Genomic DNA, 15,225 nt, shown 5'->3' on the forward strand with positions numbered 1-15,225 from the left:
TCTAATGCCACTAGGTACCCGGCCACCCAGCAGCAAAAGAGTGAAGTGTAGCAATTCCAGACTAAGGGTGAACTCAACTAATCTCTATTAATGAGCCAACGTAACTACACCTGACAGGTAAATTTAGGAGCAACCGTGCCTAAACATCAGGGTGCTACACACAGTTGGTCCTTTCAAAAATGTCCACGGAAAGAAAATGGGAGGGTGAGGACAGAAACCGGTGGGCTGACTACAGCTTAAGCAAGAAGTCTCAGCACCCCATTGCATTCACATGTCCTAAACAGCCATGGGTCAGCAAATATACCTGCGACCAGGATTTTAAGTATTCCGCAGCTCAGTCTGTACAACTCAATGTCTGTGGCATTAAGCATGAATCCACACATTCAGTGGTAACCTGTGGTTAGGGGTATCCACCCTTGGGCACAGATAGATTGTGTCAAAGGGAGGGTATCTGAAAGGCATGATGACATCGCAAACATCAGTGACAACATCAGACTCTAGCTTACTGAGGTTTAAAGAAGACTGGTTTCACCCACACACTCCCTTAGTAGGTTTTAATCATTGGCACTTAATTTTTCATTTAAGGCATTACATCTATTAGCCAACATGCATTTGGACACTGGCATTTGTCCATTCCATAGCAAACCACGCTTGAGCCTGTGAGTGCATATGTTCAATATATTACACTATTTTTGGGTTTTACACTTTTATTGAAGAGGTCAGCACTAGCAGTCTCCATATTTCTTTCTGCACAAGTTTCCTTTACCCTGCCCCTTGCTCAAGCTCTATAAGAGTGGGATCACACATGTCTAGCTGTAGTTTGCAGTCTGGTGTCCCGTGCGTTTGTGTTTACCAGTTCAGGTGCAAATGTTTCACTGAATTCACACCTGAATCGGACCCAAAAATGCACAGGACCCTTTTCAAATTCGCACTGCAGCTGCCCCGGACATGTGTGAACCGGCTCCAATGAAAGCTGGTCACACTCACATGTTATGCAAATTGGATGCTGTGTAAAATGCATCTAATTCCCATATATGTGAGCCCAGCTTAACTTGCCCCAATAACCAACCCCTGTTTAAAATGTATCTAAATGTCTCTAAAGCCGGCCATACATGGATCAAAAAATGTATCAAGTTCAGCAGGGAGGGACCATCCATATTTCGATCCATGTGTGGGCACTCTGGTTGTCCAGGAGTTGATCTATCAATCAACTTCTGTACCATCACCCATCTATAGTTGGCAACACTGATCATGCTGCTACACACTAGAACAGCAGGAGTGATTCCTCATTCCACCTCAAATGTGTGGATGGTGGAATCAGCACATTTTTTTCATTCAGTTTTTTTTTGTTAAAATGTATAATGTATGAGCTGCCTAGCACTTAACCTAACCTAACCTAGACTAATTTTAACCAAACACTTTTAATGAACCCTTTACACTTCTCTACTGCAAAATTTAGCCAATCAATATAATAGCCAATCAAGTAGGCTTTCACATAGCACTATTACTGGTAAAATGTTGCTGCCCCAACTGATCACACTGAAGGGCAAAATGACTAGTATGAGGGCAGCCTACTACTATATTAGCCCCTGTCTATGCATACTTGCCATTATTGTGTCCAATGCCTAGTTGTCCCATGCAAGGATTTGTGCTAAAAGCTACTCTACGCTGAGATCCTGTTGCCGGAAAAGGGAATTATCTATAGATTGCTTATCATGGAGTACAGTACAGAAACAGAGCTTGTAGTTATAGACTTTGGGTTAGGTGCAGGTTACCTTCAGAAGATTGGACACTGGCAAGAACGTTGCCAGGGCTGCCCCTAGTGTGTGTTTGAATAACTCAACTCAGTCTTTTTTTTTTAGCAATAAATAAGTAATGACAACAGGAAACAGAGGTGAGACTCCTTTGCATGCAAGTCAAAATTCCCTTTATCGTAATCCTACTGTACAGGACACGGCTTGCAGTCACAGACCATGGGGTATCCTCAAGTAATAGACTGAGGAGTGGGCAACAACACAGCAAACAGAACTGCTAACAGGCCCACATAAAAGGGTAAATGATGCTCAGATAACAGCTTGAAGCACCTTGTAGGTAAAACTCTCATCAGCTGAGGCCAGAACCTCCATCTGGTAAAACTTGGAGAACAGGAAAACAGAGGACATAGATCCAGGTGGCAGCCTGACAAATCTGAGATACAGATGCTTGATACTGAAAAGCTCAAGAGACAGCAACTGATTTGAAGCTCTGCTAAGGAAAGAAAGAACCCTGTCACTAAGGCAATAAGTCCTCGAAATATGTTGTCTGATCTATCTAGTGATGGTAGAGTGGGAAGCAGGGCATCCTCTATGAGAGCCTGTAGGGACAACAAAATGTTGTAGCTGCTAAGTAGACCCTGACAGCCCTGGCAACATATAGGCAACAAAGGGACATTTCCTAGGCATGTTTTGGAGCAAGACAGAGGGAAGGCAGCACAATATTCTCATTGAGGTTAAAAGACGAAACAACCTTGGGTAGAAAAGAAAGTCTTGGTCTCACAACCACCTTGTGCTTGAGCAATACAAGAAACAGCTCCTTACAAGAAAGCTCAGAATCGCACTTGATGTAATGGGCGCAAGGAAGGCAACTTTACATGTGAAGTCTCCCAGTCTCCCAAGAGGATATCTCTGATCAACTCATAGAGGGAGGGGGGGTGATAGGGGAAGGGGGACCGGTTCTGTGGCATACAGAGGGTATTAGGTTCAGATCCCAAGGTGACACGGGAGATTGGATTGGGGTATTAATATGAGCAACTCTCTGAAGAAGGCTCGATTAAGCACTGTGATGCAAGGATTTTTTTTAATTCTGGAAAAGAATGGGTAAAGCGGGAAAACCTGTCCTTTAATAGTGCTCAGGGCCAGATGCTGGCCGAACCATACTGAAGAAAGCCTAAGATACAAACAGTATTCCCTAGAACTCATATTTCTGTCCTTGCACCAGGCAAAATAGGGTTTCCACATACAATGGTAGATCTTGCAGGAGGTAGATCTTCTTACTCAGAGTAAGGTGGTGATGACTGAGTCCGATATCCCCCTATCTTTCAGGACATGGGTTTCAACAGTCATACCAATAAAGCCAGTGACTGCAAATCAGGGTGGAATAAGGAACCCTGTGCCAGTAAATCTGGCCTTCTGGTGAATTCATGATGGCTTATAGTTGGCTGCTGCATTGTCTGACTGAACACTGACTGGATGGCCTGCAGAAGGGGCAGGGGTCTGGTGTTGTAGAGATAACTTGATGTCGCTCCAGAATGTTGATAAAAAAAAGTTCTGACTCTGCCAAACACCATGTCCTCTGGACATTTAGGTGGTTGTAAATGACCCCCCAACCAGTAGGGTTGGCATCTGTTGTCACCACCATCCAGGACATGGGAAGGAATGACTTTTATGACTCCAGTGTAGACCCAGAGATCCACCCAACCAGGGAGAGAATTGTCTGGCTGGAAAGACGCATAGGATGGTCCAGAAAGTGGATCTGTTTGTTCCACGAGGGAAGGATGTTGAACTGAAGTGTTCTGCAGTGAAACTGGGAAAAGAGGACTGCTTCAAAAGGAGGCTATCATTAGGCCTAGAGCCCTTATGCAGAAGCAAACTGAGGGGTGCCTTTTGAATCTGAGGGTCTGCAAGTGGCATCTTAAGGAGGCATTCTTTCCTGGAGGAAGGAAGATTATGCTTTGGGCTGTATCCACAAAAAGATCCAGGTACTCCAGATGATGTAAGGGCTTAAGTGCAGTCTTGAACCAGTCAAAAGTTTGAAGGAAATGAATAGTCTTTTGGACGTTGTCTGACAAATTGGTGGCAAAGGAATACTTCAGTTGAAGGTCATCCAAGTATTCTGTGCCCTGGGTCTTCAGAATCGCAAGCACTTTTGTAAACATTTGGGGTACAGGGGAGCCTGATTGGTAGTGCCACAAATTGGAGGTGCTCGTCTCCCACAGCAAATATAAATTGTTGATGTGGGAACAAGATGAGATATTCAGGTAGTCATCTTGAACATCTAATGATGCCAGAAATTCTCCTTGTCTAAAGCAATGACAGATCTTGCCGATTCCCTCCAGAACTTTGGTACATGAAAAAATCAGTTTAGAGATTTAAAGTCCTATATGGGGCACTTATCAAGTTGTTATGGGTAACACTTTAATTAGAAATACTTTTAGGCAGAGACAAATATTTTGGGGAGTAACACTATAAATGGAATAACTTCCCATTCCTGTGCCACTTGTACAGTATATACTAAGTGCTGTGGAATGTGTTTAGCCAAGAACAATCCAAAGTACAGGGAAATCCTGTCTTACCTTGTCCATGTCGCTTGGCTTGTTAAGAGTCCAAGTTTCGCCTGCTAATGTGGGCATATTCCCAAAGAGGTCTTTGGGATCTCGGAACCATAGAGATGGACTATGCTCTAGACCTGAAAAGCACTGGGTTCACTTGCTGAAACAATCTGCCAAGGAGAGAGCCTACAGCGGGATCCAGTGCCTGAAATAAACATTGCAGGCCTGCCCCACATAGTGGGGTCAAAGTACAGACACTAAGGAATGCCAACAAAACTGAAGCCTCAGGGATTGGGTAGGATTATATGAGCATACCCTAGTAAGTGATCCTAGAAGAGTTCTTGTCAGTGTCCAATAATCTGAAAGTAGCCTGTATATAATCCATGGTTCATTGCTACAAGCCCTGTGCTCTGTACGGTATGTTTAAGATAAACCAGTTTTACATTTTCCCCCAGATTGATGATGGCAGCAACTTAAGACCATATCTGTCAGGCTAAAGGTATCAGCACAAGTCCTTCCTGGACTGTTGGCACCCACACCTTCCTGGGTCCGGGTGAGTGAGTCCAGTGGCGGCCACCATGGGAGAAGACATTTAGTAAGGCAAAGCCACATCCTGATTGCTGGACCTAGGCTTTAGTAAAAGCAAATCAGTCAGAGCAGTTGGTCATAAAAAGGTTGACAGAGAGGTGCTTGTTACAGATTTATCTGGCATTCCAGAGGTCACTTGTGAAGGAAAGGGGGGGGGGGGGGCTGCATCTTGGATGAAGGGGAATTGATGGTCATAGTTAGGGTAGATATCCCCAGATCATATAAGCATGAGAGTAAGGGAGGTAAGATGGGGGGGTAAGATGGGAGTGTCTCAGTGTACTGGTGTTTTTGACTGCATGTGTGTGTTCAGAAAGAGTAGGAGATAGCAGAAGTTTGTGTGAAATATGTACATTTTGGGGTAGAGGGAGGGTAAAGAAGGAGAGCGGGCACAATAGTGAGAAGAAAAGTTACATAGGTTGAAAAAAAAAACACAAGTCAATCTAATTTAACCTATAGAAAAAAGACGTTGAAAACCTCCAAATACAGAATCCTATACCCACAGGTAATCCTAAGAAAGGCAAAAAACACTCTATAAAGCTTTGATAGTGAAAGCATATTGAAGGGTGCCAAGAATGGGACGCCGACTGTGAAAAAAAGTATATGGAAGAATAAAGGCCCACTTGCATACTTTCTGAAGTGGAGTGTTTTCTTGGTTGTGCCTAGTCAAAGTGTTGAGCTAAAAGCATCACACACTTATACAGAAAATGCACTTTTAGTAAGAATGCCTATCCTGCTTCAATGAGTTGAAGTACAATGTAAATTCATACTCAAATGGGGTGGGGGTGTTAGGTAATTTATCAGAGGTAAGATGGTTACCTCTAGGGGCAGAGCATATATAATTGATAAGAGGACGGTGAGGTTGGTAGATGGTGTTGTGTTAAAAGTTCCACATATTTATGCAGGAAGGGCGTTTTTGGCAAGAATGCCTTTGCCTGCCCCTTGCTATGAGCTCACACACTGTTGTGAGATAAAGCATACTGTGCATGCACACAGGTGAGGAGAACGTTTGTTCCTGTTAAAGATAAATGGTTGGAGACTGGATGAGGCAAAGCTATCTGTAGGTTTTTTTTGCCAGGCTACAGGAATGGATGCAAATGGTCACAGGTATGGCAGTTATATTAATAAACATTTTTAAAGCTGCACCGTTTTTCCTTATCTAATGAGTCCCCTTGACTGAATAGACAATTTTATTTTAAAGGTAAAATGATGAGGAAAGTAAGCTTTGCAGTAAAATGCAAGGTTCGCTTATAACGTCACTGCCCTCTCCCCTGTAAAAAAAATAGATTTTTTTTTGTAGAGGTACCTGTAAATAAAACAGAGTATATACTTACATCTGTCATGAGTATATGCTCTTGCAATGGACTGGAGAGTCTTCTTGTGAGATTTGGGCTGCTCTGCATTCCCAGTAATATCCATGGAGGGATAGCAATGTCAGGCCCAGGGATGTGGAAGATGGGAGTAGGGCAAGTATAAATCTTTATAGGGACCTTTTGAACATTGGTGATTTTGGAGATTTTTACAGGGGAAGGGGACCCAGACATTATATGCGGAAAGTGCAGTGTACTGCAAGGTCCGTTTTAGATAATACAACTCAGTTTTGTCCTTGCTAACAACCTGACACTTAAAGGGTCACTAAAGGAAATTTTTTTTTTTGCTGAAATGACTGTTTACAGGGCATAGAGACATAATAGTTAACTGATTCCTTTTAAAAATGATTAAAAATTGATAAAAAAAACAATCATATAATGTGCCTGCAGTGTAGTTTCATTTTTGCTGTTGTTTGCTGGTTCTCTGATGTACAGAGAGCCACTAGAGGGCAGTCAGCCAATAGAGATCAGTGATACTTTGTCTAAAACTCCTCAGCACCAATCCAGTTTCGTTTTACACACAGCTCCTTGATTAGTGACCACCGTGAGAAATCTCCCAGTACTGTGGTCATCAGGAAACAGGCAACCAGGATGTGTCCAAAACAGAGAGGATTTACAGCAACATGAAAGCAAAAACGAACAATGAGGACATGAAACCAGGACTGCAGCAAGGTAAAGGAAGCTATTTAGCTAAAAAAAAAAATTCCTTTAGTGACCCTTTAATGATTGTTTAATGAATACATACATGTATGAACTGATAATTTATGTTTGTCACTTAAATTCGGATTAATGAGAATAGGTAAAAGTGCTTAGAACAAGAATTGTGTAGCCCAAAGTAAGCCATCTCGCCACTTATGTTGCATTGATCATAAAAAGCAGCACCGCCTGTGTAGTAAAGGGGGAAAATCCTTTTAATTCTGCAGTCATCAGTAATGAATACATCCAGTACTTTAACATAAATGTAAACTTTATTGTTTGTTACAATAGTAAATTGCAAGATCTTCTCATTTCATTCTGATAATTCAGTCAAAATGCATCATAACATTACACATCCTTTTTTTTTTATTTCCCATAACTGAGATGCTAAGTAGCCTCTGCCATTTCTAGATCATGAAACAAATAAAATAAAAAAAAGAAGCAGCATGGATGGCAGCACCATTTAAAGCTAAAAAAAAATCCCTTGTGTTGTACTTCTTCTGTAAATTAAAGAAACATTTTTTATTTTTAAGTAGCTAGGAAATGTGCTCCTATATACCACAGGGTTGTACAATGATGACTGCAAGTTCCTACAGGGTTGCATTTACAGTAAGTCTTAACTGTACTCTGACGCATGACAGCAGCCTCTAACCCTTCTTCTCTAATCTGCTAATATATTAATCTAGCTAACTAATACAATTAAGAAGACTACATCAAAACATTTAACATCAAGTTACAATAAGTGCTTCCTTGAAATACTAGGAAATTGTACATGTATTTGGCTTCTCCAGACTTGGTTATAACAGACAAAACACTCTATGAGTTTCTGAAGAATATGGCTTGAAACAACGTAAGTTTGATTTCAGACCCAGGTACAGTAAGTACCCATTGGCATTTTTTTTTAACCTGTCTTCAATGCACACAAGACATAGAAAAATACAAGAGTGTGAAGTAAGACAAGTCCCTTGGAATACGGGAGATTGTTACAGGAATTGTTATTCTCCTCTCAGATTTATTGAAAAAAGAAATAGTAAAGATCTGGTGTGTTATGTTATCTGTGTGGACCAGAAGAGGGCACTTTAATCAACTCTGTACTGCTTCATAAGCAAATACATAAAGCACAGTGTTACCGAACTCACGCGCACAGCCCTGCAGTAGTAGTCAGATAAGGAAACCGTTCTCAAAAAATAGAAAACAAGAACTATTAGGCGTTATAGAAACCAGGCATTTGTCATGGACTCTGAGTAAAACATTCAGATAACACCTTTAACCTTCTTCTCTTTTCATCCCTTCTAGCAGGTAGTTCAGCAAGTGATGAGGCTTTGATACGTGTGTTGTCCAGGTGCACAAGTCCACTGTGAGACACACCAGATATAAAGATATGTAAAATGATTACAGTCTAGATTTAATACTGTAGTAACCAGCTTGGGCAGATGGTTTAATTTGCATATTGATAGGAACCACACCTGTATACAATACAGCATCCTAGGTGTAAAATCCAGAACGCAAAAGATTATAAACCTTAGCCAGAAGACTGGATTTATATTCCTGTGTATACCTTGTCTCATTCTTGAAATAGGTCAGTAACAGATTACGGGCAGTAGTAAAACACCAGAGTTTGTACTGAAGAACATAGCAATAGCCTTTTTTTCCAAAGGACTTGTTAAAGTGGGCTGATGTTACAGACCAATTTCCGTTCCTTCGACATACTCGGAGTGCTTGGCGCACTGATCAGCTTCACGTTTTAAGACAAGAATTAAATAAACGATTACAAATTCACTTTAGTTGTCGCTAGGATCTAAGTGCTTGAGATATGGTTTTCTTTGTGCCTTTAAAATATTTGCTCACTCCCAATTCTGTTTTGTTTGTATTCATCTTCTCTTCATTTTTGATGACCCTGAGCTATGACTTGGCATTAAGTTTCACCATTAGTCAGCCTTGAAGGCAGCTTTCCTTGTTTTGGTCATATAGGCTTCAAAGAAGAAGCGGCAGAAAAGCACAAAGTAGCTGAGGTACATGATGGAGGACCACACAATATTTTGTACGTGGGATGGGCACTGTCCTTGTTGCATCCAAGCAAAGACCAGGTAATTCACCACGCACCCAATAAGCATCTGAGTGATCTGGGATAAAGTGATCATCATGGCAAACTTTCGCGACACTCTAAAGCCAGCGGCTCGCAAGGCATAGTAAGAATACATAACTGCGTGTACTCCATAGTTCATGGTCATAAACCACCCGCCGCCGGCCACCATGTCTTTGTATGAATACCATGAATACAGCAACACTGTTATATGGTGGTACCAGTGAAGGAAGATGAGTTTCTGTTTCCTAAGGATGATAAAAATGGTGTCCCCTGAAAGACAAGCACAGAAAAAACATATAAGAATTGTATTTTAGGCACACACTGTACATTCAAGATGCTGCATACTATATTTTAGGTGCACCAAGAGATCATAACGGTAACACTGCCAGTTAGTCACTGTAGAGATGAGCAGCTTTGTACCCTACTCAGGAAACTATGCATATTAGCTGAAGTCACTTGCATTGCAGCAAGGCAGTGGGGGAGATTTTCCAAAACTGGCACACAAAGAATCTGGTGCAGCTGTGCAGGGTAACCAATTAGCTTATAACTTCAGCTTGTTCAATTAAAGTGATACTAAAGGTTCAAAAATGTTCTTAAAAAAATAAGAAACATATCATACTTACCTCCAATGTGCAGTTGGTTTTGCACAGAGTGGCCCCAACCGCCATCTTCTGGGGTCCCTCAGCAGCTCTCGCGGCTCCTCCTCGCATCACATAACCCCCTAGGAGAAGCGCTCTCCCGGGAGATTACCTTGCACGTGGGCTCCTGTGTCCAACATTTGGTGTCCACAGCCGCCGAATGCAGGACTTGGTCCCGCCCCCGTGTCATTGGATTTGATTGACAGCAGTGGGAGCCAATGGCTGCGCTGCTATCAATCTATCCAATCAAGAGCCAAAATCCCCAGGTAGAGAGACGGCGCGTCCTCGCCGTGGGACATTCCAGGGCTCAGGTAAGTAAAACAGGGGGGCTGGGGGGCCTGTGACTGACAGAAGTTTTTTCACCTTAATGCATAGGATGCATTAAGATGAAAAAACAGGAGGGTTTACAACCCCTTTAAGCTTTGACTATAAAACCTAGAAGCTGATTGGTTACGATGCATAACTTCACCAAATTCTTTGCGCACCGGTTTTAGTAAATCTCCCCCACTGTATAGATCAGAAGACAATGTGAACTGCATAATAAATGCTTTGTCAGTAAAAACTGTTCTGTTCTGCTTCAAAAGGATTATCTATATGTATATATGCTCCCCACTCTTTTTATTATTTGTTTTCTATTGCAGCAGTAAATGCAAAGCAGGCCACACATCGAAAAAGTAGTATAAAACAGAATCATGGAGCATTTGGCATTTAGATAACATTAATAACTGGCAGCTGCCTTGGTGAAACATAATTACAGTGTCATATACAGGGCCAAGTTAACGTGCTACCAATCTGAATGCAGGTACATTTGTAAAGTTTCTTACAATATTTAAAAATGTATTACATGAAGAGGTGGGGTTGTAGCCACAGTCAGATGCATGAGTCCTTTTTTTAAATAAAAAAGTATATATATACATATATATATATATATATATATATATATATACACACAGTGTATATATATATATATATATATATATATATATATATATATACACACACACACACACACACACACATCACCATAGTGTAGGTGCTAGAGTGAGAATTTGTTGTAGCGCAGGTAAATTTAGGCAGGCCTATTTGTTTTGATCTGTGTGGGCTGGGAGTGGCCTAGAGTAGGCTGCTGACTCACAGACAGCATCATCTTTTGTTTACCTCCCTTCTGCTTCTAGAAGAAAGGAGGGTAAAAAGGGTGGAGCTGTTTTGGGTTTTCTGAGGCGGATTCAATCTGGATTGGCAGGGGGCAGGCCTCCCTAAATACACAGGGTCAGCCCAGCTGGAAAGGAGTTGTTCAGGTGGAAGAACTGGAGATGGAGTATTAGATTTTCGGGGCCCTGGAGGGAGCCCCCCCAGTCTGGGGAGGGGAGTTGCTTTGGGCCAGGGGATTCGTGCTGAACAGGAACCCCACACAACCCAAGGGTTGTCCTGAACAGGAGCAGGAGAGGATAGCGGGGAATACTGCTAGGCAAGTCTCCAGGAGGGATCCATCAAGTCTCATTGAGTGGCAGGCACAGTTGGGAGAGCTGGGAGAGGCATGCCGGAGTGGACTGGGAGTGCGCAGTCGGAGATACAATTAGAGCTAGCAGGAGAGACTGTGATGTTACTGGCAGTGAAGTTGGGCCGCTACAGTCAGGAAGGCTGTCAGGACTTGCAAAGGGCAGACTGGGATCAGTAGTCCACCAAGGTCAGCTAGCACTAAAGACTTTCCTGTTTTTGTTGTTACACTAAAGGGGCCAGAGGTCCCTGCCTGTAATAAGGAACTTTGCTAAGGTCTTGTGGAAACCAGATTTGGACCTAACCATGTGCTAGCTGCGCCTGAAGAACTGTGCTGGAGGGAGAAGGAGATATAGTCTGCAGCAAGGGTTGTGCAGGAGGAGAATATCTGAATTGTCCCAAACCAAGCAAGAATTGATTTTCTGGGCATCCCATAAATCCCTTAACTCCATCTAAGTTCCCTTAATAAAATACAAAAATAAAGCTGATGGACTTTTTAATTGTCTTGGAGTGTCTGGAAGTGAATGCCGGGCTTGGCAGGGTGACAGGTGGGCCACAATCACTCAGCAGCCCCTACGGGGAAACCGCTACATTTGGGGGCTCAATCTGGGACCCTCTGTTCATGGGTAACCTGCCAGTCATTGACCCTAGTTCTTCCTTCCAAAAAGTCATTATAACCATTTCTGAACTGCCGCATGCCGATAAACGTCGGCTTTTTGAAGAGGGAAAGCTTTGTTATGGCAGCAGCTAGCTTTTCTTCAGGGGGCGGTTTAATTTCGGATTCGCCGCAGGATCACTTTTATCGGCGGTGGGAGAGGACACCAGAGAGGGGCGGGAGGGGGGCCCTCTCCCACCGCCGATAAAAGTGATCTTGAGGCGAATCCGCTGCAGAGACCACTAATGCGGAGCCGTTGGCAGCGGCAGAAGAAGATCAGGTCATCTTCCGTGTGTGGTATGGAGTGAGGAGATGATGACCCCCACCGTCTCCATACCATAGCTCTTAAAGGGCCATTTTTATTTATTGCATTTTAGTGTAAATATGAGACCTGAGGTCATATTTAAGAGGTCCTGTCATGCTTTTTTCCTATTACAAGGGATGTTTACATTTCTTGTAATAGGAATAAAAGTGACACTTTTTAAAAGAACAGTGTAAAAATAAAAATAAAAGGTAAAATAAATAAGAAAAAACCTTTTTAAATGCTCCCAATTTTGAAGTGTGACATGTTGGGTATCAATTTACTCGGTGTAACATTATCTTTCACAATATAAAAAAAGATTATGCTAACTTTACTGTTGTCTTATTTTTTTATTCAAAAAAGTTTATTTTTCCCAAAAACAGTGCACTTGTAAGACCGCTGCGCAAATACGGTGTGACATAAAGTATTGCAACGACATTTTATTTTCTAAAATGTTAGTGTTAGAAAAAAAACGTATAATGTTTGGGGGTTCTAATTAATTTTCTATAAAAAAAATGTTTTTAACTTGTAAACAACAAATCTCAGAAAGAGGCTCGGTCCTTAAGTGGTTAAGAACCTTCATTTGACTTTCTAATCATTAGTGGGGTCAAATCGACATTCTTTTCGACCACAATGATGGGAAAATTCAAGCAGAGTAGAGCAGAATAGAAAACTTCTTGGTGAAAAGAATTTCCAGACAGTGTATGTGGCTTTCATTCAGACATTACATTCATTTTAAAACTGAATGTTAAAAGCAAGTGAAATTTTCAAAAAACATTCTTTAGTTCAGTGAATGTACAAAGATTTTTCATTTGAATATTCTTGTCCAAAAATCAATATGTGTATGGCACACATAAGGCTCGGTTCACACCTACTGTATGTAGTTTGCCAGGCTCGAACTTAATCCGTTTCTGCAGTGCTTTTTGCTGTGCATTTTGGATTTTTGCACACGCGTTTTTGAAAAAATTAGCGTTTTGCATTATATATGTTTTTTTTACCAGATTTTTGTTGGGCAGCTTAAAAAAGCTAATTGCTGCATAACTGCACTACATGCTTTTCTGCAGCTTTTCCATTGAAGTCTATTGAACGAAAAAAAGCAAGTAATTGACCTTTTCCAAATATGCAGTGGCTGAAAAAAGCATAGATGTGAACATGTCCCATAAGAAACCATGTTAAATTAACTGTAGTACGTTTCTGCAAAAATAACCAAAAAATGCTTAGGTGGGAACCAGGCCTAAGATGTTTAGTAGCAACATGCTTTTTTTTGTATCACCTGTCATAGTGGGGTAAAGAAAATAGCCCTTTATAGTACCAAAAAGAGCACATAATCGCTACTATAAGGGGTTCATTTATACTGTGAAACAGTGAAAGTATTAAATAATATAGATTACTTATAATTTGTATATATATATATATATATATATATATATATATACCCAGAAGTAGGCTATATGGTCATGTTAACTGTCAGTCAGACAAGAAGCTATATGAAGGGTGAAATCAATCTTTTATATAAAAGTAGTCCTAAAAGCTGAGACCAATCTATCAGTCTCCACCTTCTCTGGGTTCAAATACTTATCTTCCCGGCAAAGTCTTTAAAGTAATTTTAAAGTAATTTTAAACAAACATGTTATACTTACCTGCGCTGTGTAATGGTTTTGCACAGAGCAGCCCTGATTCTGCTCTTCTGGGGTCCCCCACTGATGTTTCTGGCTCCTCCTGCCTTCAGAGTGCCCCAATAGCAAGCTGCAAAGTATAGTATAGAGTGCCCCTATAGCAAGGTAAAAACAAAAAAAAACTCTGACTTTTGAAAACACCCACTTTCTGCCCAGGACTACATGTCCCATGAGGCAATGCTCCTACAACATTCACAAGTTCTCAGGCATTTACTGACATGTATGGAGCTGAGCTGTATGTGTGCTGCATTGTGTATACTGACATGTATGGATGGTGTACTGAGCAGTATGTGTGCTACACTGTATTTCCTGATATGTAAACAAAAAATTAATTCTGTATGCAGGCCAACTAATCGGTTGGCCGATTAATTGATTATGAAAATAGTTGACAACTATTTTCAGAATCGATTAGTTGACGATTAATCTATTACTTGTTTCAGCTCTAGATCGCAGGATCCTCTCTATGGTAAAGAAAACCCCATTCACAACATCCAGACAAGTGACGGACACTCTCCAGGAGGTGGGAGTATCATTATCAAAGTCTACAATCAAGAGAAGACTTCACAAAAGAAAATACAGAGGGTTCACCACAAGGTGCAAACCATTCATAAGCCTGAACAATAGAAAAGCCATATTAGACTTTGCAAAAAAAAAAAACATCTAAAAAAGTCAGACCAGTTCTGGAAAAGCATTCTTTGAATGGATGAAACTAAGATTAATCTGTACCAGAATGACGGGACGAAAAAAGCGCAGAGAAGGGTTGAAATTAGCTGTAAAACATGGTGGGGACAGTGTGATGGCATGGGCATGCATGGCTTCCAGTGGGACTGGGTCATTGGTGTTTATTAATGATGTGACAGAAGACAGAAGCAGCTGGATGAATTCTGCAGTGTTTAGAGATACTGTCAGCCCAGATTCAGCCAAATGCAGCAAAGTTGATTGGACGGCGCTTTACAGTACAGATGGACAATGACCCAAAACACACTGCAAAAGCAACCCACGCGCTTTTGAAGGAAAAGAAGTGGAATATTCTGCAATGGCAGAGTCAATAACCTGATTTCAACCCAATTGAGCATGCATTTCACTTGCTGAAGGCAAAACTAAAGACAGAAAGACCCACAAACAAAGAACAACTGAAGACAGCTACAGTAAGAGCCTGGCAAAGCATCATAAAGGAGGAAACCCAGTCTTTGGTAATGTCCATGAGTTCCAGACTATAGGCAGTCATTGGCAGTAAATGATTCTCAACAAGATATTAAAAATCAACATTTTATTTATGATTATTGTGAGGGGGTTAGCTCTGCAGCGGGTATGTGTGGCCCCCTGGATGGGTTCAGCACACAAAATCAGGCACAGCAGACAGAGTTGTAGGTGAAAAAAACAAAAGGTGCGGTTTATTTAAACTATATACAGTG

General features: G+C 41.4%; 1 protein-coding gene across 1 annotated transcript in view; it reads right to left on the bottom strand.

Moving 5' to 3' along the window:
* Nucleotides 1-7,210: 7,210 nt before the first annotated feature.
* ELOVL6 (ELOVL fatty acid elongase 6) overlaps nt 7,211-15,225 on the bottom strand; it is a 152,501-nt gene continuing 144,486 nt past the window's right edge. The window contains exon 4 of the mRNA XM_040329251.1: nt 7,211-9,313. Coding sequence (XP_040185185.1) covers nt 8,886-9,313 — 428 coding nt within the window. The 3' untranslated portion in view covers nt 7,211-8,885. The remainder of the gene's footprint in view (nt 9,314-15,225) is intronic.

This window comes from Rana temporaria, chromosome 1, assembly GCF_905171775.1.
Source record: "Rana temporaria chromosome 1, aRanTem1.1, whole genome shotgun sequence".
Taxonomy (NCBI): Eukaryota; Metazoa; Chordata; class Amphibia; order Anura; family Ranidae; genus Rana; species Rana temporaria.